We start from the raw sequence: 25,600 nt of genomic DNA, 5'->3' as shown, positions 1-25,600 counted from the left end.
CATCCCCCTCTGCACTCTCTCAATGGCTGGTATATTCCTTTCCGAGGCATGGAGACCAGAACTGCACACAGTTCTCTGGGTCTGGTCTCATCGAGGGCCTGGACAGCTGCAGCAAGGCCTCCCGACTTCTGAACCCGAACCCTGTTGCGTTGAATGCGAGCTGGCTGAAGATTGAGAGGACTACGCTGCCAACCAAACCCACTTGCGACTCACTCTCCTCTTTCGTGGGGCAGTGACAAGGAGCTTGGTCAGTGACTGACCTTTAGCCTGACCCCCCTCCACCTTGAGACCAACCCATTGGATGCTTCTTGTGATGGCATCACAGCTAAAGGGGGGAGGTGGTTACGATGGTTGTGGGCACCAGGTAGGCACTCCACAGAGGGGAGCCATCCAGTGGAGTGGTCACTGACACTTGTGCCCCTTCTCCGTCCCTTAATGATTTTCCAAAGACCTGTGCTGACCAGTGGAGTTGATGTTCATTGGGCCCAGAATCTGTGTCTAGTGTATGGTGTGACGCTGTGAGGCCTCTGGTGTAAACAGGGGCTGGGTTGTGTAGGGGGCGCATAGCAGGGTAGCCCACTAGCCTGACTGGGCAAGGCCGGGAACAGAATGAGAGATTTCTCTGCCTCTTATGAAGGAATAGCTTCCCCGTTGCCCTGGGATGCGGGGCCCTGCGGAGAGTCAGCGTGTCCGTCATTCCCCTCCCGTGTTTAAAAGGCTAAGTGTGAACTCTCATAAACTGGCGTCATGTGGAGATACTTCAAGAGTCAATTTTCTTTTTGTCTTTCTTTCCCACATTCCTGCCATCCAGGTATCTTGGCGCAGAGCATTCCTGAAGACATGTCCGACATCAAAAAGCTTGGTTTCAGCCTGATAAGGTAAGGCAGCCGCTCTCTTTCCCAGGAAGGAGAGGAGGAGTGGGCTTGTATCTTTGAGAGTCATACGGCATGGAACAGACCCTTTGGTCCAACCCGTCCATGCCGACCAGCTATCCTAAGTTAACTTAGTCCCATTTGCTAGCACGTGGCCCATATTCCTCTCAACCCATCTTATTTACGTTTCCATCCAGGTGCCTTTTAAATGTTGGAATTGTACCAGCCTCCACTGCTTCCTCTGGCAGCTCATTCCATACACGCACCATATCCCCCTCCTTCTGAGGAGGGGAGCTGCCTCTTCCCACTCGAACCCTCGCCTCTGTCAGCCCTGCCCTAACTCGCAGCCACTTCACTCGAGGGCTTGCTATTGTGCTGTGGTGGGGGGGCATCGCCCTCCAATGAGGCCAGCCACACACTCATCAGGGTGTGGGTCAGTGCCCGGCACTCTCCCCTCATAAGTAACCAGCCAGGGCCTCATCTCCCCAGACCAGAGCCCAGAGTCTTGGGTGTGTACGAAGTCGGCTGGCAAACCAGGTACAGCTTCAGGCATCAGCCGAGTGAGTGCAGGGACCACTGACGACGTGTGGAGCTTCAGCTTGCGCTATAAAGTCTCCAAGGCAAGAGAGTTACTGTGTCTGGAGCTAGGGTGAATTGTACAGTATTGTACCCCTTCCACCCCAGCAGGGCAATTCCATTGTCATCAATCACTGACTGTAGCAGCTTAACAGCGTTCATGAACCTCACAATCATAGAATCCCAGCAGTGTGGAGGCTGGCCGTTTGGTCCATTGAGCCCACACTGACCCTCCAAACGGCATCCCACCCCCTTAGCCTGTCACTGTAACCCTGCATTTCCCATGGCTAACCCACCTAGCCTGCCCAATCCTATGGGTAATTTAGGCATGGCCAATCCACCTAACCTGCTTCCTGTTCTTATCTATCAAGGCGCACCCCACCACCCCCACCTCCCCATGTGCCCTTTGACCTCTGCCCCTACTGTGTAATCCCTGAAGTCAGACCGCTGAGCAATTGTTAGATTAGATACAGGCCACAGACCTTGAAGCTTAACAGCTCTCCAGATTAGCAGGGGCCACTGACCCACTGTAGCTCACCCCGTGAGCACACTGAGATAAAATTAGTGAGCGTTTAGCTCCATCAAGGACACATGGCATGAATAAGTTAGCAGTAAAAGGATCTGACGGCTGGCGTTTATTTTTGGGAGGAGGTAGTCTAGACAGATATTGGAGATTTAGTAATATGTGTAGAAATCTTGGCCTATATTTCTGTAGCGCCTTCGATGACTTCAGTAAGTCCCAAAGCAGCATGGGAGCAGGAACTGGCTTCACCGGCCTTTTATCCTGTTTGAGCATTGGGTGAGATGGTGCTCGGGACGTATGGATCTCCGGCTTCACTGTCTGTTTGTATTCATATCGCATCGTACGGAGTGTTGTGGCTTAGTTCCTTTTGCAAGGTACCCAGGGTGCAATGCTGCAGAGTCCCCTAGAATAGTACAAAGCAGTAGTGGGAGTGTTTAAAAAGGCATTTCGGAAAGCTAAGAGATTGCATAAGAAAGCAATGGCCTGCAGAATAAAGGAAAATCTAAAGGGTTGTTTTTAAATATACAAAGATTAAGAGAATAACTAGGGAAAGAGTATCTCGGCCTAAAGAGGTAATCTGTGTGTGCACCCAGGAGACATGAGCATAGGCCTCAATGAATACTTCAGCCTCACAGTGGAAAAGGACAGTGTAGGTGGAGACATGAGGGTGGAGGACTGTGAAATATCAGAGGAAATGAGCATAGAAAGAAAGGTGGTACTAAGTGGGTGTACCAGTCTTAAAAGTGGATAAATCCACCGATTCGGATCAGATGTATCCCAGGGTGTTGTGGGAGGAGCTATCAGGGGTCCTGGCAGCACATTCCGAATCCCCTCCAGCTGCAGGTAGGTGCCAAAGGACTGGAGAATGGCTAGTGTTGTCCCATTACTAAGAAAAGGAAGGCAGGGATAGACCAGGAAATGACAGGTCTGTCAGTGTACCTTCTGTGGTGGGGAGTTATTAGTGAATTCTGGCATACGGAATACACTTGCACCCGGAGAGACACAGATTAATCAGGGATAGTCGGCATAGATGTGTTTGAAAAATTTGTTACATTTTTTGCGGAGGTAACTAGGGTTATTGCTGAGGGTAATGCAGTTGATATTCACTTTAGTGAGGCTTTTGGTAAAGTCCCTCATGGCAGACTGGTCACGAAAGTAAGAGCCCATGGGATCGAAGGCTTTGAATTCAAAACTGGCCGAGAGGTAGGAAGCAGAGGGTGATGGTAGAGGGATGTTTCGGTGATTGGAAATCTGTTTCTATTGGGGTTCCACAAGGCCCAGTGCTGGGGGCCTTGCTGTTTGTGGTCTACATTAGTGACTTGGACTTAACTATAGGGGGTATAATCAACAAGTTTGAAGATGACACAGAAATTGGGAGGGATATAAATAGTGAGAAGGGTAGTTGTAAACTAATTACACCCTGTCCTGGTCCTGGGCATGTTTTGTCCACATAGGCCATGACTGCCATACTGTCCCACTGCTGCCCTGGTGTCTGGGGGAAAGCTGACACTAGAGTGGCTGGAATAGCCTATTGTGATGCTTTGCGGAGTGATAAAAGTGCCCCTTTCCCCACAGATCAAGGTGGTGAGTTCCATGGTCCCGAGTGCCGTAGCCACCATGGATGCTCCCTTGGTCTACCACTAGCAGAGACATCTGTCCAGTTAAGGGCCACCTGTGATCTCTTGGGCAGGTACTCAGCCCAGAGGGAGCCCCTGCTCCTGGACCGGTGATCAGACGTATTTTTATTTTGCACAGTCCGCAGATTTCCCTTCGCTAGGACTCTGATGTATGGGATGGTAGTCTTGGTATCCTCACAGTGACTGGCACCATTCTAAGTGCTGTAGAGTCATACAGCACGGAAACGGATCCTTCAGCCAAAATTGTCCATGCCAACCAGGTTTCCTAAACTGACCTAGTCCCGCCTGCCTTCATCTGGCCCATATCCTTCTAAACCCTGTCTATCCATGTACATGTCCAAATGCCTTTTAAATATTATAATTATATACATCTTCACCACTTCTTCTGGCAAGTCATTCCATACATGCACCACCCTCTGTGTGGGAAAAGTTACCCCTCAGGTCCCTTTTAAATCTTTTCCCCTCTCACCCTAAACCTATGCCCTCTAGTTCTGGACTCCCCCACCCCAGGGAAAAGACTGTCTATTTATCCTATCCATGCCCCTCATGATTTTATAAACCTCTATAAGGTCACCCCTCAGCCTCCGACGCTCCAGGGAAAACAGCCCCAGCCTGTTCAGCCTCTCCCTATAGCTCAAATCCTCCAACCCTGGCAACATCCTTGTAAATTTTTTCTGAACCCTTTCAAGTTTCACAATATCCTTCTGATAGGAGGGAGACCAGAATTGAATCCAGTATTTTAAAGTGGGAGCCTTTTCACACTTGATTTGCATAAGACTTAGTCAGCTCACCCCTCCCCCGATTACAGACGGTCCTGACCCTCCTTTTGCCCAGTCACGGAGCACGATGACAATGCAGTGAATGTCAGACAGAAAGGCGACTGCAGTTGCTGTGGAGTTAACACTGATGGTGTTGAGCTACCTATCCGTAACATTAAAGTGGCCTTTCCTGAGTCATCAAGCAGAAGAGTGTGTCTTCTGCCACAGGATGGGCCATGCCCACTGAAGTGATCTTGAGTGCCCTCTCTCTCCCTTGGCCAAGCATCTCAAAGAGCCTCAGTGTCCCAGCACTGAGGTAAGTGAGGTGACTGGCACAGCATTGGTTAACCTGCTGTGTCTGCCCTAACAGTTCTGCCAGTGCATCTCGAGATGGCACCAACTGGAAGGTTGAAGCTTTATTGCTGGAACAGCACAGCAGGTCAGGCAGCATCCAGGGAACAGGAGATTCGACGTTTCGGGCACAGGCCCTTCTTCAGGAATGAGCAGAGAGTGTTCAGCAGGAGAAGATAAAAGGTAGGGAGGAGGGACCTGGAGGAGGGGAGTTGGAAACGCGATAGGTGGAAAGAGGTCAAGGTGAGGGTGATAGGTCGGAGTAGGATGGAGGCGGAGAGGTCAAGAAGAAGACTGCAGGTCAGGAAGGCGGTGCCGGGCTGGAGGGATCCGGCTGAGACAAGGTGGGGGGAGGGGGGATGAAGAAACTGGTGAAGTCCAAGTTCATCCCCTGCGGTTGGAGGGTTCCCAGTCGGAAGATAAGACGCTCCTCCTCCGACCGTCGGGTTGTTGTGGTTTGGCGGTGGATGAGTCCAATGACCTGCATATCCTCGGTGGAGTGGGAGGGGGAGTTGAAATGCTGTGCCACAGGTTGGTTGGGTTGGTTCGTCCGGGTGGCCCAGAGGTGCTCTCTGAAAAACGTCGAATCTCCTGTTCCCTGGATGCTGCCTGACCTGCTGTGCTGTTCCAGCAATAAAGCTTCAACTTTGATCTCCAGCATCTGCAGACCTCACTTTCTCCTCCCAACTGGAAGGTATCTCGCGGTGCCACAAGACCGTGCCAATCCTCACCTTTCTTGATTCTGTTTCCCTCCTTCAGGGTCGTGGCCTGTAACCTCTACCCATTTGTGCAGACCATTTCAGCTCCAAACGTGACAATGGCAGAGGCTGTGGAGCAGATCGACATCGGTAGGTTTTGGTTCGAGTCCTAATGTTGTTTGGGAACCTGTCCTCAAAAGTGCTCTTTGATTGTCCACTGTCTCCCATTCTATGAAATTCCTTGGTGCATTTATATAGCACCGCCTCCAAATGTCCCAAAGGCCTTTTACTCCCAGGGAAGTGCTTTAGAGACGTAGTCACTGGGTGTAGGCAGCAGTGGATTGTACACAGTACGCTTTCAGCAGCCATTGAGTGACCGCATCATCTCAGTGATGTCAGCTGAGTTGGCCAAGCCAACTGGGGAAGAGAGTGCGCTCCCTTGTTTCCTCTTCAAATCGAGCCATCGGGATTCGTTTCAGCTCCGGCATTGGGCCTTGATTTTAACACCTCAACGGCAGGCCGTGTCAGCAGTGCGGTTAATAATGAGGGTGCGAGCTGGACTGGAGAGGGGCAGAGGATTGATTGCTGGAGGAATCGGATTAATATCGGGATCTGCTGAGTGGTGGTTGGGACTCGTGGTCCCACAAGCTGTGCTGGAAAGCACCTGGAGGCAGCCCTTCCCGCTCTTTAGCAGCTGAACAAAATGTGGGAGAGCTGACCTCATTTGAAATATTTGAAACAAGTCATTTGCCTCCTGGGGGGGGTTAGTTGTGCGAACCTCTGTTGATATCAGGTCCGGTTCAGGGCATGCGAAATCCAGAGTATTTTTATCTCTCTCTCTCCCCCCCCCCCCCCAAGAAACCGCTCACCCATTTCTGAAACTGAACTGCCTCCTTGACTGTGTGCCACCTGTGTCTGTCCAGGTGGAGTGACGTTGCTGAGGGCAGCAGCCAAGAACCACGCCCGTGTGACCGTGGTGTGCGATCCTGCCGACTACCTGCCAGTCGCCCAGGAGATGGAGGCCTCGGATCAGAAGGATACATCCGTGGAGACCCGGAAAGCCCTGGCGCTGAAGGTAATGTGACTCCTGGTCTCTGCAAACAAGCGCTGACATTTGACCCCCCCCTTCCCCCTCCCTTGCTCCTACCAATCTTGCCATTGGCCTATTTCCAGTTGACTTTCCCAACAATATCGAGCAACAAGAGGAGATTAGATCGGCCTACTCTGTCATCCAGTGCCCTGCTGTGTACCTGCGGAGGCCCAGTATCCCCCACTACCTTGGGAAAACTCCTCCCATTTCCAATTGTAAAGTGATCAATTAATCCAGCACCTTTCACACCAGAGAGTTCCGAGTTTCAGCCTTTTTTTTTGGTGTGGATTCAGGTGGATTCCTCCATCCAGTTCGAGGCCAGTTTGTGACTCACTGTCTCTGAGGAAACACCTTCTTGCTGACCCTGTCCACCAAATAGCTTTAAAACCCAAGCAAACCACCCCAGAATCTGCCGGTTCCCAAGGTATGTGACCACAAATATGTGCGACCCCTTCTGGTAATTTAACCCTCAGAGTGCCGTACTTAGTCTTTTGATTTTTTAAAAAAACTTTGCTTTATTACTGTCACATGTACCAAGATACAGTGAAAAGTATTGTTTTGCGTATGATCCAGACAAGTCATACCTTACATAAGTGCCTCAGGGTAATAGAACAGATTGGAGAATTTAGTGTTACATCTACAGAGAAAGTGTAGAGAAAGATCAACTCATCTTTGAGAGGTCCGTCCATAAGACTGCTAACAGCAGGGAAGAAGCTGTTCTTGAATCTGTTAGTGCGTGTTTTCAAACGTCTCTATCTTCTGCCCAACAGAAGACAGTACAAACAGGGTGGGAGGGGTCTTTGATTATGTTGGCTGCTTTATTCTGGTAAGTCTGTGCTGTATTCTATCCAAGTGAATGAAACCTAAGTTAGGTTTGCGGGGGTGTATCCAGTACTGTACTGCTCTCCAGGTGTGGTGTAACTGGTCTTTTGTGTAGCAGAATCAAAGCTTCCAGCCTCGCTTACCTTGGCTCTTGATGTAAAGGCTAACATCCCTTTGGCTTTTTTTGAATATATTTTGTATCTGTTCATGACAGTTTCGTAATCGGTGTACCCTTGTCCTTTAGGACTGCCGCTGATACTTCTTTTTTTGTCCTGTAGAAGGTAGTTATTTTTCTACGCATCCAAAGTGAATTCTGCCCCCACTCCATCCCACCCTGCCACCCCCACCCCTGTAGTTACAGAGTCATACAGCACAGAAACAGACCCTTCAGTCCAAGCAGTCCATCCCAAACATAATTCCAAACTAAACTAGTCCCACCTGCCTGCTCCTGGTCCATCTTCCCCCAAACCTTTCCTGTTCATATACTTACCTAATTGTCTTTTAAATATTGTTCCTATACCCATATCCACCACTTTCTCTGCAAGTTCATTCCACACATGAACCACCCTCTATGTAAAAGATTTGCACCTCATCTCTTTTTTTAAATCTCTCTCCTCTCACCTTAAAAATGTACCCCTTGATTTTGAAATCCCCCATCCTCGGGACAAGACAACTACCATTAACCCTATCCACAGCCTCTTCTGTGATTTAATGAAACTCTATCAGGTCACCTCTCAGCCTCCTATGCTCCAGTGAAAGAGGTCCCAGCCTAACCAGCCTCTCCTTGTAACTCAAATCTTTCACACCCCGCAACATTCTGGTAAAACTCTTCTAGCTTAATAATATCCTGTAACTAGACGACCAGAATGGACACAGTATTCCAGAAGAGGTCTCGCCAATGTCATGTACAACCTCAACATGACTTCCCAACACTTGTATCTAAAGGACTGAGCAATGAAGACAAGTGTGCCAGGCACCTTTGTAATCACGTTCTGTATATGTGAAGCAAACTTCAAAGAATTATGCACCTGAATCCCTAGGTCCCTGTGTTCTACAACACTACCCAAGGCCCTACCATTAAGTATATAAGTCCTGCTTCTGTTTAATGTACCACAATGCAATCCCTTGCATGTAACCAAATTGAATTCCATCTGTCATTGTTCAGCCTCTTGACCCATTTGAGCACAATCCCATTGTAATCTTAGAAAACCTTCACTGTCTACTGTGCCCCCCCAAGTTTGCTTACGTTGAAATCTGTTCACCACAGCTTTGACCTCTCATTCAGTTGGTTAGTATTTGCAGTCAGTGGAATTAGTGTCATCCTGCAAATTTCCTCCTTTTGACACAGTCAGGGCCTCCTGCGCTGTACGTTGGGGGTCACAAGCTCTGAGCGGACAGTGGGCCGAGATGGAGCTCCAACTGAGGGGCCAGCTCACAGCTCTGTGTGGTTTGGAATCGTGACCAAACCTGTGATGCCTGACTTCTGGCCTTGAAATGCTGCTGAAAAAGTAGGTGCTGCTAACATAAAAACCCGACTCTGCTTTCTTGTCCCGTTCGTTCCCCCCCCCCTTCCGTGTCCAACCCCGCGTCGTCCTAATTTTTTGAAGTGGCAAAACGCATTGGGAAATGTTCTGTGAAGTGCTATGATACTTTCTAATCAGGAGAATGGCCAAATGCTTACTACGTAAATAACATTCCTAGGTATTGGCGATGGACCTTGCCCTGAGCTAATTTTTCACCTCACGCGACCTGTTACCAGCCTTGTCCTCCCCTTACTCCCTTGCCTTCCTCCCGAAACCTGAGCTTGATCATCCAATAACTTGTCTTGCTCTTTGACAGGGCGACCTTACATTTGTTTACATTTGTTCTTCTCAGGTTTAAAGAACAAATTTCTCCAGTGGCCAGACATGTTTGGTTAGAATTAGATTCAGGCTTTATTGTCCTGTGTGCTCGGGGGATACAGGAATACAGCAAAAAGTGTACAGTGTTGCCGTTCCTGGCGCCATCTTGGGTACAAAGGTATCGAGAAAAATAAAGAAATAGGTTTAAAAGGTGAACACCTTGCTGTAGGCAAGGTAATACAGTCTAAAATGATCAGCCTCCTCTCTCTCTCTCTCTCTTATTTGCTCCTTTCCTGAGGCCTTCACACACACGGCCCAGTACGACGAGGCGATCTCGGATTACTTCCGGAAGGAATGCGGCCGGGGGAAGTCGCAGCTCTGCCTGAGATACGGGATGAATCCTCACCAGACTCCAGCCCAGATCTACACACAAAGGCCTCAGCTGCCCATCCAAGGTGGGAGGAGAGGGGTGGCTGCTGGTTTCTTTGAGGGGGGTGGGGGGGGGGGAGAACGCGGGTGCATTTGAAAGGAACAAGACATTCAGAACTCAGCGTGTAGGTGGCTCCCCTCACACAACCTGCTGGCACCACCCTCCCCAAAAAAAACACAAGAAGTGGGGTGGGGGGCCTTGCTCTCGGCAAAGTGCTCTGGAAGCCTGGCCCCAGCTGTAATGTGGGCGGCCAGCCACGCACAGCAAGATCCCGCGCGTGGCGGTATGGCAACGACCGGCTGATCTGAGCGTCATTTCTCGTTATCTTTTGGTTAAGGGGATGAATTTGTGGTCAGGTCCCCAGGGCAGAAGGTGTGAAACTTTGGAGGACTTGAGCTATAGGGAGAGGCTGAATAGGCTGGGGCTGTTTTCCCTGGAGCGTCGGAGGCTGAGGGGTGACCTTATAAAAGTTTACAAAATCGTGAGGGGCATGGATAGGATAAATAACCAAAGTATTTTCCCTGGGGTCGGGGAGTCCAGAACTAGAGGGCATAGGTTTAGGGTGAGAGGGGAAAGATATAAAAGAGACCTAAGGGCAATGTTTTCACACAGAGGGTGGTACGTGTATGGAACGAGCTGCCAAAGGAAGTGGTGGAGGTTGGTACAATTGCAACATTTAAGAGGCATTTGGATGGGTATATGAATAGGAAGGGTTGGGAGGGATATGGGCCGGGTGCTGGCAGGTGCGGATGGACAAGTTGGACCGAAGGTTCTGTTTCCATGCTGTACATCTCTATGACTCTGAATGGCACAGAGAGAAAGGGAAAGGCTATTCAGCCCGTCCTGCCTGCGCCAGCCGACCCATCCCACCCCGCAACCACCCATTCGAATGGCAGTTCCTCACAACTCCCCTGATGCTCCTCCAAGTGGTGCTGGCAGTGGGAGGCTCTCCTGTGAGTGAGACCAGGCCTCCGATGGAGCTTCACAGCAGCAGTCTCCAGCTTTGGTTGGGGCTCCTTTTAGCCTCTGGGGTGAGACGTGAACTCATGGCCTCTAAATGCCCACAGCTGACAGCGTGAAATGTAGTAGGTGAAAGTGAGGACTGCAGATGCTAGAAATCAGAGTCTAGATTAGAGTGATGCTGGGAAAGCACAGCCGGTCAGGCAGCATCCGAGGAGCAGGAACATCAACGTTTCGGGCAAAGGCCCTTCAGTCGATTATCCTGCTTCTCGGATGCTGCCTGGCCGGCTGTGCTTTCTCAGCACCACTCTAATCTAGCTTGAAATGTAGTTGAATTGTATCAAGCAAGGGTTATTGATTGCTTGTCCTTAATCCTCTCTGTCTCTGTCTCTCTCTGTCTCTGTCTCTCTGTCTCTCTCCTGCCTGACAGTCCTGAATGGATCTCCCGGCTTCATTAATCTGTGTGATGCTCTGAACGCCTGGCAGCTGGTGAGAGAACTGAAGCAGGCCCTGTGTCTCCCTGCAGCTGCCTCCTTCAAGCACGTCAGCCCTGCCGGTAAGGAGAGTGTAATGGCAGCATGATGTGGGGGGGTGGGGGGGGCAACACATCACCCTGGACCTCCCCCCCCGCCCCCCCCAAAACCCACATGAAATCGCAACTCGGCTGGCCCCGCCCTTTTGAATGCAGGTTCAACATGTGTCACTGACGTGGGGACGGGAGGTGGAAAGGTGCCAAATCTTCCTGGGGAAAGTGAGCATCTTAACTTTAGTGTTGTCAACCAGGAAATTCGGGGAGGAAGCAACGTGCTGAGCATTGCAAATCTTCGAGTGCTGTTTTCTTGGCCAGTCTCAGACCCTAGCTTCAGAGGTTTGCACATTAATTGCCCATTGATGTGGCTGCTAAATGCTTGGGCCTATAACTCTTGGCGTGACCGAGATGATAATTGTTGATGTATTGTCATACAACCTCTCTGGCTTGGAGAAAGACCAGTTTAAACTGTTCCCTTGGTCTCCTTCGAAAATTCTTCATACCGGTTTTAGACATGACTAAACTGAGTGCGTGCATTTGTTGGCTGGGAATGTCTAATTTTTTACTTCTGTACGAATCAAATTTGGTTTGTGGTTGATACGAAACTGAAATCTACGGTTTAAATGCTGTAGCTCCTAGCCGTTTAAGCAGAGTTTTAACAATGCTTCCATTGAAAGAACGGCTTTATTTTTAAAAAAATGTTGAAACTAGATCCCCTAACTGAGTCAGGTAGTCCTTTTGGCTTAAGAGTGTATAAAACTAGCCAACTTAGCATGACTTACTATAGAGCGCTGGAATTGATGTGGGGTAAGGAAGGGAAAGGGGTGTTCTGTCACTTTTGCTTTTCTTAAAATTATATCAGCCTCAGAAATTGATTCACCCTTTGCCAAAAGACAAGCCAGTTGTTTGGTGAGTATCTGGTAAATGATGAATGTTTATTCTATTCATGTTGTTCAACATAGTATAGCAACCGGTGGCATGGTTACGAATTATATTTTGAAAATGAATAAATAGAAAATTTAATGAAACAGTTTATTTGAACACTTTAAGAATGGCAGGACTGGTGATGTGTCACGGTTACAGCGTATGGGAGGACCTGGATGCCATATTGATTCAGGAGAAAAGCAGCAAGTGTTTGAAGTTCAAACAGATTTGGCTTAGAGTGTGAGCTAGAAACTGAACTTACAGATATTGCAATGCATCGGAGAGTGGGAATGGTCACCTTGGATCTTTGTACCAGAAAGCAGTTACACAAGGACATGAGAACTAGGAGCAGGAGTAGGCCATTTGGCCCAGCGTCCCTGCTCCACCATTCTGTAAGGTCATGGCCGATCGTTTTATGCACTCAGCTCCACTTACTTACCCACCCGCTCACCATAACTCTTAGTTCCTTTATTGTTCAAAAATCTGTCTATCTTTGCCTTAAAAGCATTCCACAACACCAGTTTATAATCCAACGGGTTTATTTGGATATACTAGCTTTCGGAGCGCTGCCCTTTCATCAGGTAGCTAGTGGGGCAGGATCAGACACAGAATTTATAGCTAAAGATCTCCGTGTCATGCAACTGATATGATATGTTGAACAAACCTAGATTGCTGTTAAATCTTTCATCTTTTAGAATGTATTGCAGGTTTCGGTTCATTAATATGTAAATCCCAGAACTACTTTCAAGTCACATTCCTGAGATCACTTAAGACTTTATGAAAAGAGGTGACATATCAGTTCTGACAATGCATTAATGTGACTTAAAAGACGTTCTAGGATTTACATATCAGTGAATCTAAACCTGCAACCCATTCTAAAAGATGAAAGAATTAACAGCTGTCTAGGTTTGTTTAATACATCGCGTCAGTTGTATGACCCTGTAATCTTTTACTACAAGTTCTGTGTCTTATGATCCTGCCCCACTAGTTACCTGATGAAGGAGCAGCGCTCTGAAAGCTAGTCCTTCCAAATAAACCTGTTGCACTATAACCTGGTGTTGTCCATCTTTGTCCATCCTCCTCATCTTAAAAACATGCAATGCTTCGCTGGGCAGGGAGTTCCACAGATTCATGATCATTAGGGCTGAAGAAGTTCCTCCTCACCACAGTCCTAAATCTGTTCCCCCTTATTTTGAGGCTATGCTCCCTAGTAGTAGTTTCACCCATCAGTGGAAGCAATCTCCTTGCTTCCATCATATCTATTCTCTTCGTAATTTTATGTTTCTCCCCTCATTCTTCTAAGTTCCAATGAGTAGAGTCCCAGACTTCTCAATCTCTCCTTGTAAGACAGCCCCCTCAGCTCCGGAATCAACTTAGCGACCCTCCTCTGTGGCCCCTCCATTACAAGTACATCTTTGTTACACCTGTTAGGGTGGGAGGAGGGGAGGATCCGTTTGTTATGTTCCACATAGATACAAGCGATGTAGGCAGGACAAATGAAGAGACTGTGCGCTTTCATGAAGAGCTAGATACCAAATCAAGAAGGAGAACCTCAAAAGTTCTGCATTATTACATGAGCAGTGTGCACATTGGCAAAGGGCAAGTCAGATTAGAGAATGCATGACTCAGTGAGAGAAGTGAGTTCCAGTTTATGGGGAAAGTGGCTGACCATTTAGCACAGTCCTGCACCTGAACTGTGCTCAGGAAGGTGTTCTTGCAAGCTACATAACTAGGGAAGTAGAGAGAATATTAAACTAAATAGTGGACGCAAGAGATCATATTTACAAAGGTGCGATAGGTCAACGCATTAAGTCAAGATCAACACGGAAGGTACTAATAAAGGAAATGATAAATTAATTGGCAAACAGGAAGGGATAAAGAGTACAAATTTAAGACTAAACAGGCAAGACAAGAATTTTCAATGAGAGAAAGAGGAATGGAGATGTTCAATCATGAGGAAAGGTTGGACAGGTGAAGCTCCTGTCCGCTGGAGTTTAGCTGGCTTAATTGAAACATTCCAATGCATGTTGCCAGGGGTGGGGGGTTTGAGCTATAGGGAGAGGCTGAACAGGCTGGGGCTGTTTTCCCTGGAGTGTCGGAGGCTGAGGGCTGACCTTATAGAGGTTCACAAAATCATGAGGGACATGGATAGGATTAACAGCCAGGGTCATTTCCCTAGGATAGGGGAGGCCAAAACTAGAGGGCATAGGTTTAAGGTGAGAGAGGAAAGATTTAAAAAGGACCTGAGGGGCAATTTTTTTCACGTAAAGGGTGGTGCATAGATGGAACAGGCTGCCAGGGGAAATAATAGAGATGGGTATAATTACAACATTTAAAAGGCATCTGGATGGGTGTATGAATTGGAAGAGTTTACAGGTGTATGGGCCAAGTGCTGGCAAATGGACTCAGATCTGTTTACAATACCTGGTCGGCATGGACAGGTTGGACCGAAGGGCCGGTTACCATGCTGTAGAACTCTTGATTGTATGAACGCTGAGGAAACTTGACTGGGTGGATGTTGAAAGGATGTTTCCTCATGTGGGAGAGTCGAGAACCCAGGGGCTTGGTGTTTAAAAATCGGGGAAGCTTCACTTATAAAGAGATGTGACTTATAGGTGGGATGAGACCCCAAAGTTATTTTATGCCCTCTCCATACCTATTACCAGTCTGTTTAGTTGCTTGGAGAGAGGTCACAAGCACGAAGCTCGAGAACTCTGGGACCGACTATGTTCCGTCAGGTGACAGTCTGGGATCTGGGTCTCTCTCACCCTGCACACCCAGCAGGCTACAAGTGAAAACTGTTTTGAGCTGGCGGAGTGAAGGAACTTAGAGTCAGAGAGATGTACAGCACGGAAACAGACCCTTCGGTCCAACCCGTCCATGCCGACCAGATATCCCAACCCAGTCTAGTCCCACCTGCCAGCATCCGGCCCATATCCCTCCAAACCCTTCCTATTCTTATACCCATCCAAATGCCTCTTAAATGTTGCAATTGTACCAGCCTCCACCACATCCTCTGGCAGCCCATTCCATACACGTACCACCCTCTGCGTGAAAAGGTTGCCCCTTAGGTCTCTTTTATATCTTTCCCCTCTCACCCTAAACCTATGCCCTCTAGTTCTGGACTTCCCGACTTTGATTATTTATCCTATCCATGCCCCCATGATTTTGTAAACCGCTATCAGGTCACCCCTCAACCTCCGAAGCTCCAGGGAAAACAGCCCCAGCCTGTTCAGCCTCTCCCTGTAGCTCAGATCCTCCAACCCTGGCAACATCCTTGTAAATCTTTTCTGAACCATTTCAAGTTTCACAACATCTTTCTGATAGGGAGGAGACCAGAATTGCACGCAATATTCCAACAGTGGCCTAACCAATGTCCTGTACAGCTGCAACATGACCTCCCAAGTCCTGTACTCAATACTCTGACCAATAAAGGAAAGCATACCAAACACCTTCTTCACTATCCTATCTACCTGCGACTCCACTTTCAAGGTGCTATGAACCTGCACTCCAAGGTCTCTTTGTTCAGCAACATTCCTCTGGACCTTACCATTAAGTATATAAGTCCTGCTAAGATTTGTTTTTCCAAAATGCAGCTGGTACATCCACATATTGAATCAGAAAGTTGTCTTGTACACACTTAAGAAATTCCCCTCCATCTAAACTTTTAATACTATGGCAGTCCCAGTCGATGTTTGGAAAGTTAACATCCCCTACCATAACTACCCTATTATTCTTAAAGATAGCTGAGATCTCCTTACAAGTTTGTTTCTCAATTTCCCTCTGACTATTGGGGAATCTGTAATACAATCGCAATAAGGTGATCATCCCTTTCTTATTTCTCAGTTCCACCAATAACTTCCCTGAATGTACTTGCGGGAATATCCTCCCTCCGCACAGCTGTAATGATATCCCTTATCAAAAATGCCACCCCCTCCCCCGCCTCCCTCCTCTCTTGCCTCCCTTTCTATCCATTCTGTAGCATTTGTATCCTGGAACTTTAAGCTGCCAGTCCTGCCCATCCCTGAGCCATGTTTCCGTAATTGCTATGATATCCCAGTCCCATGTTCCTAACCATGCCCTGAGTTCATCAGCCTTCCCTGTTAGGCCCCTTACATTGAAATAAATGCAGTTTAATTTATTAGTCCTACCTTGTCCCTGTCTGCCCTGACTGTTGGACTCACTTCTGTTCTCAGCTGTACCCGTCTCAGATCAATCTCTTTCCTCACTATCTCCCTGGGTCCCACCGCACCAGCCCCCCCCCTCCCCCACCTTACTAGTTTAAATCCTCCCAAGCAGTTTTAGCAAATCTCCCTGCCAGTATATTAGTCCCCTTCCAATTTAGGTGCAATCCATCCTTCTTGTACAGGTCACTTCTACCCCAAAAGAGATTCCAATGATCCAAAAATGTGAATCCTTCTCCCATACACCAGCCATGCATTCATCTGCTCTATCCTCCTATTCCTGCCCTCACTAGCTCGTAGCACTGGGAGTAATCCAGATATTACTACCCTTGAAGACCTCCTTTCTAAATTTCTGCCTAACTCTCTGTAATCTCCCTTCAGAGTCTCAACCTTTTCTCTTCCAATGTCATTGATTCCAATGCGGACAATGACCTCCTGCTGGCCCCTCTCCCCTGTGAGAACATTCTGCACCCACTCTGAGACACCCTTGATCCTGGCACCAGGGAAACAACACACCATTCTGCTTTTTCTCTGCTGGCCACAGAAACATCTGTCTGTACCTCTGACTACAGCATCATCACATTTTCCCTCCTAAGCTACAACGGGCTGTTACTCGGTTCACGTTCAATTGGGAAACCTGACAACGTGGTATTGAGAACAGAGCAAGAGAGCTGTTTGAATTAAAGAACATTGCCTGGCCTTCATAGACAGTCGAATGAAACATGGAGTCTCGGAAACAAAGATGGCAGACGCACACGGTCTCCTCCTTCCGGTTTTTTTTTGGTTTGAAAAGCGAGAGGCAGGTTTTGGAGGACAGTGTGCCAAATCCAAGTGTTGTGGATTCGTGTGCCCTTTCTTGTAGTGAATTTACAATTATTGAGCCTTTCGATGTTAATTGAGCCTGCCTCAAGATTGTTGATGTAATCTTGCTGTTTTACCTCCAGGTGCCGCTATTGGTGTGCCAATGACTGAGGAAGAAGCCAGAGTCTGTATGGTCCATGATAAATATGGCACACTGACTCCACTGGCTGCAGCTTATGCCAGAGCAAGAGGTTAGTACCAACATGTCACCCCTGACCTCTGTGAGCCTTAAAGGGATTGGGAATGAGGAAAACCAGAGCGCAAGGCTTGAAATGTTGGAAATGCAGAGCACCTGTAAAATACAGGAACTGGAGGCCATTCAACCCCAGGAAGCCCATCACACAGCTGATCTCGACATCAACTCTCATATGTCAACTTTATTTATGTCCAAGAAGTGAACATTTATTACCCATCGAGAATGTGGTTGACTTTTTTTCCCCTGGAGCTGAGGGGTAACCTTACAGAGGTTTATAAGACCAGAAGGGGCATGGGTAAGGTGAATAGCCAAGATCTATTTATCCCCACAGTAGGGGAGCCCAAAACTAGAGGGACATAAGGTGCGAGGGCAAGGATATAGAAGAGACCTGGGGAGTAACGTCTTCACGCAGAGGGTGGGGTGTGTATGGAATGAGGTGCCAGAGGAAATGGTAGAGGTAGGTACAGGTACAGCATTTGAAAGACATTTAGACATGTATGTGGATAGGAGAGGTTTAGAGGGATATGGGCCAAAGGCTGGCAATTAGGACTGGTTCAGTTCAGGAAACCTGGTCAGCATGGACAGGTTGGGCCGAAGGGTCTGTTTCCGTGCTGTATGACTGCAGTGAAATGCCTCCTTGAACTGCTTCAGTTCTTCTAGTGTAAAAAGAAAACCACACACACACAGCTGTTAGGAAGGAAGGAGTGTGCACATGGTGTGTTTTGGATTCCTTAATGGAACAAAGAAATCAACATGATTTTTTGTTTTTAATCTGATTTTTCACTGACCCCCCACCCAACACGACTGTGTTTGTGAGAGAGAGTTCCCTATCCCTTAGGTGAAACGCAGCTTCCTGACATGGTGATGTTGCTGCAGCTTTGCTGTTCTGCCCTTTTTATTTCTGGCTGGCCTCAACACAGAAATCCAACCTAACCCCAGGAAATAAAAGCCCAGTCCACACAGCCTTTCCTGCCGATGAGAGTGGGGAAATGATGACTGAGGTGGGTAAAGACCTTGCTGCTGACTTTGCCCACCTCTTGCGCCGAGAGACAATCGAAGCACGTGACCGGTTTCTCAGGCCGGTCTCGATTTCTCGGGGAACAGGTTGTTCAGGCTCCACGTCGAGCACGGCTTGAAAGGGAGATTCTTGCACATCCTTACCTCCCGGCGTGGGTGTGTCGGGACAATTTACAGATTGATACCAGGCTATGTTGCCAATGCATCTTCAGCCAAAATCTGAAGTAGGCCTTGAACCAGCAGTTCCTAGCTGTGGACGCTACCCACTGTGCCTTCAGACCTAAGTGTTGAATTTCTTTACAAAACCAGATAAATCCTGCTCCTTTATATTCTGTTCCCCTGCGATTGACCTTGACATTATTTCTGCACCTGTTCACTGACTTTGAGACCCACCTCAGGAGTGGTTTCTACTCCAAAAATGCTGACTTAATTAGTCGGCTGTTAAAAGTTGGGGACTATCAGGCCCGGGTCAACGAGTGTGCATTCAATTTTTTTCCCCGTTTTGTCATTCATTCTCTGCTCCCCCTCGAGAATCTAGGTTGTTCCGGTTGATTCCGGGAAAGGTGAGTGGGTTGGGTTGGCTCCTGATTCGAGATCTTGCAGTTTGGACCAGGTCGCCATGGAAACCTGTGCCTTTGCCCCGCAGGTGCTGACAGGATGTCCTCCTTTGGTGACTTCATCGCTCTGTCTGATGTTTGTGACGTCCTGACTGCCCAGATAATCTCCAGAGAGGCAAGTACAAAGAGAGTGGTCGTTGGGTATCTGTGTGTACCAGCCTTGTTGGAAACTTCAGGAGCCATTTTGGATTTTAAGAGAAGCAAGGCCTTATGCCCCCCCCCACCGCCTTCTCTGCTGTAAGGAAAACAATCCCAGCCTATGGGGTCTCTCTCTTCATAGCTCAATCTGCTGCACCCTCTCTAGCACAGTTGTCCTCTTCCTATAGTATGGCAACCAGAACTGCACGCACTTCTCCATCTGCGGCCTAAGTAATGTCACGTACAGCTCTATCATAACCTCCCTACTCTTGGATTCAATTCCTTCACGAGTGAAAGGCGGATTTCCCTCTTGTCTTTTTAACTACCTATTCTGCTACTCTCAAGGGTCTGTGGACATGCACAGGTCCCTCTGATCCTCTGTACTTCCTGGAGTCTTGCTGTTCATCAGTGCTCCCTCTCACTGTTGAGTCTCTTAAAGCTCTTCCTCTTCGCGCCCCCCACCTACCACCACAACCACCCTACCCCAACCCTATGCAGGCCAGGGTCTGGCTGCTCTCACTCTCATTAAGATGTTGTCACGGGGCTTCTCTCTAGTGGGTTTGGAATACTGTATGCCATCCATATTTATTAGAAGGAAATCCTTCCATTTATATAGGGCCTTTCACAGCCCTTGGCATGATCTGCAGCCTCTTACGGTCAATGAGATATATCTGAGGTGTGGCCACTGTAGGAAAACACAGCAATGAGTTTATTTGGAGCAAACTCCCGATGCACACTGCAAGAAGAGAACTGGTTAGTAATCTGTATTATGTGACGGTGGCTGAGGGATAAGTATTGGGGAGCTCGGAAGAGACACCCTGCACTTCTTAGAAATGCCATCAAAAGTCTTTTTGGGAAAAAAAACTGCCGACGTGGGCTCAATTGAGCAGACGACTGACTGGACCTCTGACTGAGCCGCACTCCCTCAGTACGGACACCAGGAGTGGGGGCCTGGATTTTCAGCTGTGGTCTCCGAGGTGGGGAGTTCAGACTGCCGTGTTACCAGCTGAGCCAGGCCTGGCTCCATTTGGAATCCTTGAGCTGATTTTTTTTTTAAAAATCGCAGATCAAGACCGGACTGCGCCACTCCTGGGGAACTGGGTCCGCGGTTTCAAAATGGCTTAAGGGGCTGAAAGAGGAATTTGGAGAGTAGTTGAAATAGTGTGGAAGGCTGGGGTGGGTGGGGTTTGTCTGGGAGGAGAGGCAGTTGTTGGGAAATGTGGAGAGGGTATTTTCTGTTTTAAGCAAATTTAAGCAAGTAACTGGAACCAAAAGACTCCATTTTGATGAAGCCTGAGTATGTAGGCCACGACGAGAGGGGCTGCCGCTAGTAAACTGGAAATGTCTAAATCGCAGGTGTCTGATGGAATTATTGCCCCCGGTTACAAGCAAGAGGCGTTGGATATCCTGTCCAAAAAGAAAAATGGAAACTATTGCATCCTTCAGGTATGTGGCTTTACCTCCCCGCTCTTCCCATTCTGAGTTGCATCTCTAGTTTACTAACCTTTCAGGCGTGAGCCGAGGTTTGTGTATCGTTCTGTTTGTCGTGACGGTTTACTTGTTGCTTATCCCGATTTTATTTCTGCTCCGCCAGCCGCGATCTGGCACGGCTTCACCATGACATAATCGCCAAGGACCATTCCCCTCAATCCCACCTCAGGGTTTAGCCCAGCCTCCCAGTGGAACTTCCAAAAAGACTTGCATTTTCCTTGTGCGACTCTGAACTCCACAAAGAAGGACGGACAGTTGGCGCACAGTTGAAGGTCTCGATCCCAGTAACGTGATGTCCAGTTTGCCTGTCTGAGGGAGGGGAAGAGGGGAAACCTGACTCGGTCCCTTTTGATCCCTCACCTCCAGGCCTGAGTCAAGCAGACTCCTGCCTGAGGCCTAGATACATGGTCCCACATTCCCGGTGTATCCGAGGAGATGGTAGACTCTGCTGTCGATTTGGGCGTTGCCGGCCTTTTTACACGTGTTTGGATTTGGCGGTTGTGGGTAGGGAATGTCTTTGGCTCCATGTTTTCAAATTGCCCCATCTTCTCTTCCCCCACCCCCTGCAGATGGACCTGGATTACGAACCTGACGAGGTTGAAACGCGGACTATTTTCGGATTGCATCTGTCCCAGAAGAGGAACAATGCGATAATCGATCGGTCGCTGTTCGAAAAGCAGATCACCTCATCCAAGGAGGTAAGTCTGTCAACTGGATCCCCTTCAGTAATTGAATACAGCTTCCTAAGAGAAGATTCAGGGCTTTTTTAATTATTATTTTTCCACATTCCACTGGTAGGCTATCGCACAAAATACGGAGACATGGAATTGAGGGTGATTTAACAGTTTGGATCAGAAATTGGCTAGCTCAAAGAAAACAGAGGATGGTGGTTGATGGGAAATGTTCATCCTGGAGTTTGGTTACTAGTGGTGTACCACAAGGATCTGTTTTGGGACCAGTGCTGTTTGTAATTTTTATAAATGACCTGGATGAGGGCGTAGAAGGATGGATTAGTAAATTTGCTGATGACACTCAGGTCGGTGGAGTTGTGGATAGTGCCAAAGGTGTTGAATGTTACATAGGGCTATAGATAAGCTACAGAGCTGGGCTGAGAGATGGCAAATGGAGTTTAATGCGGAAAAAGTGTGAGGTGATTCACTTTGGAAGGAATAAAGAGTACTGGGCTAATGGTGAGATTCTTGACAGTGTAGATGAGCAGAGAGATCTCGGTGTCCATGTGCATAGATCCCTGAAAGTTGCCACCCATGTTGATAGGGTTGTTAAGAAGGCATACGGTGTGTTAGCTTTGTTTGGTAAAGGGATTGATTTTCAGAGCTATGAGGTCATGCTGCAGCTATACAAAACTCTGGTACACCTGCACTTGGAGCATTGTGTACAGTTCTGATCACTGCATTATAGGAAGAATGTGGAAGCGTTAGAGAGGTTTCAGAGGAGATTTACTAGGATGTTGCCTGATATGGAGGGAAGGTCTTATGAGGAAAGGCTGAGGGACTTGAGGCTGTTTTGTTCGACAAAAGAAGGTTAAGAGGTGACTTAATTGAGACATACAAATTAATCGGGATTAAATAGGATGGATAGTGAGAGCCTTTTACCTCAGATATTGTTGGCTAGCATGAGGGGACATAGCTTTAAATTGAGGGATGACAGATGTCAGAGGTAGTTTCTTTACTCAGAAAGTAGTAAGGGCGTGGAATGCACTGCCTGCAACAGTAGTAGACTCGCCAGATTTAAGGGCATTTAAATGGTCATTGGATAAACATATGGCTGAGAATGGAATCATGTAGGTTAGATGGGCTTTAGATTGGTTTCACAGGTCGGCACAACATCGAGGGCCGAAGGGCCTGTACTGCGCTGTAATGTTCTGTGTTCTATGTTCTAGTCTGGAGTGTAACACTCACTCAGCACTCTGCTGTAATCTTCCACTCAGTGAAGGCTGCTTTGTCTGTTTGGTCAGGATGTGCACGTGTCCTGTGAGCATTAAGTGCTAGAACTGAGGTAGACACCATATTTCTTCCTCCTCAGCAGAAAGTGCAGGGTTTCGCCAGGTGTCTGGAAGTTGCAATCTTTTTTTTAAGTTTTGGAGATCACTTGTATGGTCACACAGGCCTGCGTTTTAATCTCCCTGGCCCTCAGTGGGAAAGATGTGAACGAGGATTTAGAATTCGCCCTGGTCCGCCACTTAGCCTAAGGTCCCTCTCCAGTGCTGCTTCCTGTTTTGAGCTTTCACTGAGTTCAGGCTCCAGCTTCAGGCCTGCTTCCCAGCTTTCTCCCTAGGTTACAAGTTCAGAATTGGTATCCTTGTTTTCCGAGGTCCACTGTGACATTCCCTGATGCCCACACACTCCTCCAGCCAAGGGCCCTAACCAACTTGGAAGACCAGGCCCTCTTGCTCTTCCTAGGCCTTGCTGTAAGCAGATAGGCCTCCCTTTCCGCTCTTACTGTCAGCACTGACGTCAGCCACCAAAGCCCTTGCTTGTGGCCTTGTGAGGAGGACCGTCTCCATGCCGACCTGTGCCCCCCCGCCTTCGATTTCTTACTTTGCAACACCCCACCCCACCCCACCCCAGTCCAGCCATCACTGCTGCCCAGAGTGGGGAGCTGAATGGTTTCCCTTTGTTCTTCCATGCAATAGGAGTGTCGCTAGTAAGACCAGCCTTTGTTACCCATCCCTAACTGTCCTTGAACTGAATGACTTGCTTGGCCATTTGATCCTAAAGAGTTCAGCCCCACTGCTGTAAGTCTAGAGTCACATGTAGGCCAGACCACGTAGTAATAGTGAATTATTTTCCCTAAAGGACATTAGTGAACCAGATGTGTTTTTAATGACAATCGATTATAGTTTTGTGGCAAAATTACTTACATGAGCTTTGTGTTCAGCTTATTGATTTAAATTCCTAAGACCAGTTGCGCTATTGGCATAGCATGGCTGCTGGTGGTATTTGAAATTTGTCCCAAGCCTCTGTAATTCTGACCCAGTAACATTACCACAATGCCTTTCAGTCACTGTTCTCAGCCTATTACAGTAACTGCCTTCTCTCTTCATCTCTATTGGTCCTTTGCTGTCTTTTTTCTCTCTCACCGTACTTCTATCTGTCTGTCTGTCTCTTTCTATCGATATCCCTATCTGTATCTCTCTCTACTTGTCTCTCTCACTCTCTGTCTGTCTCTTTCCCTCTCTCTCTCTCTGTCTGTCTGTCTCCCTCTCTAGGTCTTTCCCCCCTTGCTCTATCTTTCTCTATCACTCACTCTACCTGTATCTCTCTCTATCTCTGTTTTTCACTCTCTTTCTCTCTCTCTCTTTCTCTGTCTCCATTTCTCTCTTCATCTGTATCCCTCTAGTTTTTTTCTCTCTCTGTATCTCTCTTTCTCTGTCTCATATACACCTTCTTTCTGTCTCTCCCTCTGCAGCTGCCGGATTCTGCAATTCGGGACCTGATAGTAGCCAGTATTGCTGTGAAGTATACCCAGTCTAACTCGGTGTGCTACGCAAAGGATGGCCAGGTAGGTTTCAAGCTGGGGAAAGCGGTACTTCCTCTCTGTTATTGAACATGAATTTGTGTGTGTGTATATCAACCCCAAGGCTGTCACTGCAATAACCTCCTGTCTCAACGCCCCCAACTCCCTCCCCTCCCAATGCCCTGTCCCCCATAATCAAAACTCCTCCCCTCCTTATGTCCCTCCCCTCCCAATGCCCCAACTCCCTCCCAATGCCAAATCCCTCCCCTCCCAATGCCCCCAACTCCCTCCCCTCCCAATGCCCCAGTTCCCTCAGTCTGTCTCCCAATGCTGTCAGACCCCCATAATCCTGCCCTGTCTCTGCTGCTTCCCATGCTCTCTCCAGTGGTTACAGGTTCAGAATTGGCGTCCTTGTTTTCCCGGCTGTGCTGTGAAAACTCTTCCTGCCCCCTGGGTAGCCACTGGTCTGCTCTCCAGCCCCCCAAGAGTTCCTGCCTCAGATCCTCTCACCTACCTGCCCCCCCCCCCCCACCACCTTGCTGATCCCTATATGCCCCTCGCCCATTACCCTCCCTCCCTCTTACACCAATCTCCACCACATTGGGGAAGACCCAACCCCAGTCCCTGCTCTTAAGGATCACACGTGACCAGTGTGGCAGGGTCAAAGGTCACTGCTGTACTTAGCCCTGGCGTTTTGTGGAGTGGGGGAGGTGGAGGGTGGACCTTGTTTGGATTTTGGGAGGAGTGGGGTGCTGGGAGGTAGGCAGACCCGGAATGAGCTGGGCAAACGTCTGATACATCCTGGGGCTTGGAATTTGGACGCAGCAGTTTCCTGACTCTTGAGCAGGTTGTACAGTCACTGGACCCTGAGGCACAATTTAAACAAAGCACAGAGATTGAAATGGCTTCAGGGACCTGAGGTCCCTGTGGTATCATTTTCTTTAAACGCGGAGGGTAGGTGGGTGTCTGAAATTCACTGCCTGATTGGATGGTGGAGGGAAAGACCCTCAATTCTTTTCTTTTAGAAACAGTCCCCTGAGTGCTGGGAGCTACAGGGCTGTGGGCCGTGTGTGGGATGATGGGATTGGAAAGGGCGCCTCTGGGTCGGCATGGACAAGATGAGCAGAACAACCCCTTCCACCCACAACCACGCTTCTTGTTCCACTGGTTTCCAAGCTGCCCTTGCCCGGTTCCAGTCTAAAAACACCATACTGGGAGATTGTAGAATCCCCACAGTGTGGAAACACGCCCTTCGGCCCAACATCTCCACATGTACCCAACGAAGAGTAACCCACCCAGACCCGCCCCCACCCCCCCCCCATTCCACTATCCTATTACCTGACATTTACCTCTGACTAATGCATCTAACCTACACATCCCTGACCCTACGGGCAATTTAGCATGACCAACCCATCTGACCTGCACATCTGTGGACTGTGGGAGGAAACCGGAGCACCCGGAGGAAACCCACGCAGACATGAGGAGAATGTACAAACTCCACACAGACAGTCATCCAAGGCCCAACATCTCACCAGACTGGTCCCTCTTCACTCCCTGGGTGGCACGGTGGCTCAGTGGTTAGCACAGCTGCCTCACAGCGCCAGGAAT

The 25,600-nt window shown here is 48.4% G+C and overlaps 1 protein-coding gene across 2 annotated transcripts in view; it reads left to right on the top strand.

The window, feature by feature from the left end:
- atic (5-aminoimidazole-4-carboxamide ribonucleotide formyltransferase/IMP cyclohydrolase) overlaps positions 1–25,600 on the top strand; it is a 37,148-nt gene that overhangs the window by 7,471 nt on the left and 4,077 nt on the right. For both annotated transcript variants that reach the window (XM_043693339.2, XM_087988887.1), the window contains 10 exons: positions 812–878; positions 5,477–5,565; positions 6,339–6,490; positions 9,467–9,623; positions 10,989–11,114; positions 17,140–17,247; positions 18,916–19,001; positions 20,381–20,470; positions 21,085–21,213; positions 23,945–24,037. In XM_043693339.2, the coding sequence (XP_043549274.1) occupies positions 812–878; positions 5,477–5,565; positions 6,339–6,490; positions 9,467–9,623; positions 10,989–11,114; positions 17,140–17,247; positions 18,916–19,001; positions 20,381–20,470; positions 21,085–21,213; positions 23,945–24,037 (1,097 nt within the window). The remainder of the gene's footprint in view (positions 1–811; positions 879–5,476; positions 5,566–6,338; positions 6,491–9,466; positions 9,624–10,988; positions 11,115–17,139; positions 17,248–18,915; positions 19,002–20,380; positions 20,471–21,084; positions 21,214–23,944; positions 24,038–25,600) is intronic.

Source organism: Chiloscyllium plagiosum, unplaced genomic scaffold, assembly GCF_037043375.1.
Source record: "Chiloscyllium plagiosum isolate Xiang-an unplaced genomic scaffold, Cpla_swu_hap1 HiC_scaffold_7, whole genome shotgun sequence".
Classification (NCBI taxonomy): domain Eukaryota; kingdom Metazoa; phylum Chordata; class Chondrichthyes; order Orectolobiformes; family Hemiscylliidae; genus Chiloscyllium; species Chiloscyllium plagiosum.
Note: the sequence above shows the minus strand (reverse complement) of the source record. Positions and strands in the feature narration are given on the sequence as shown.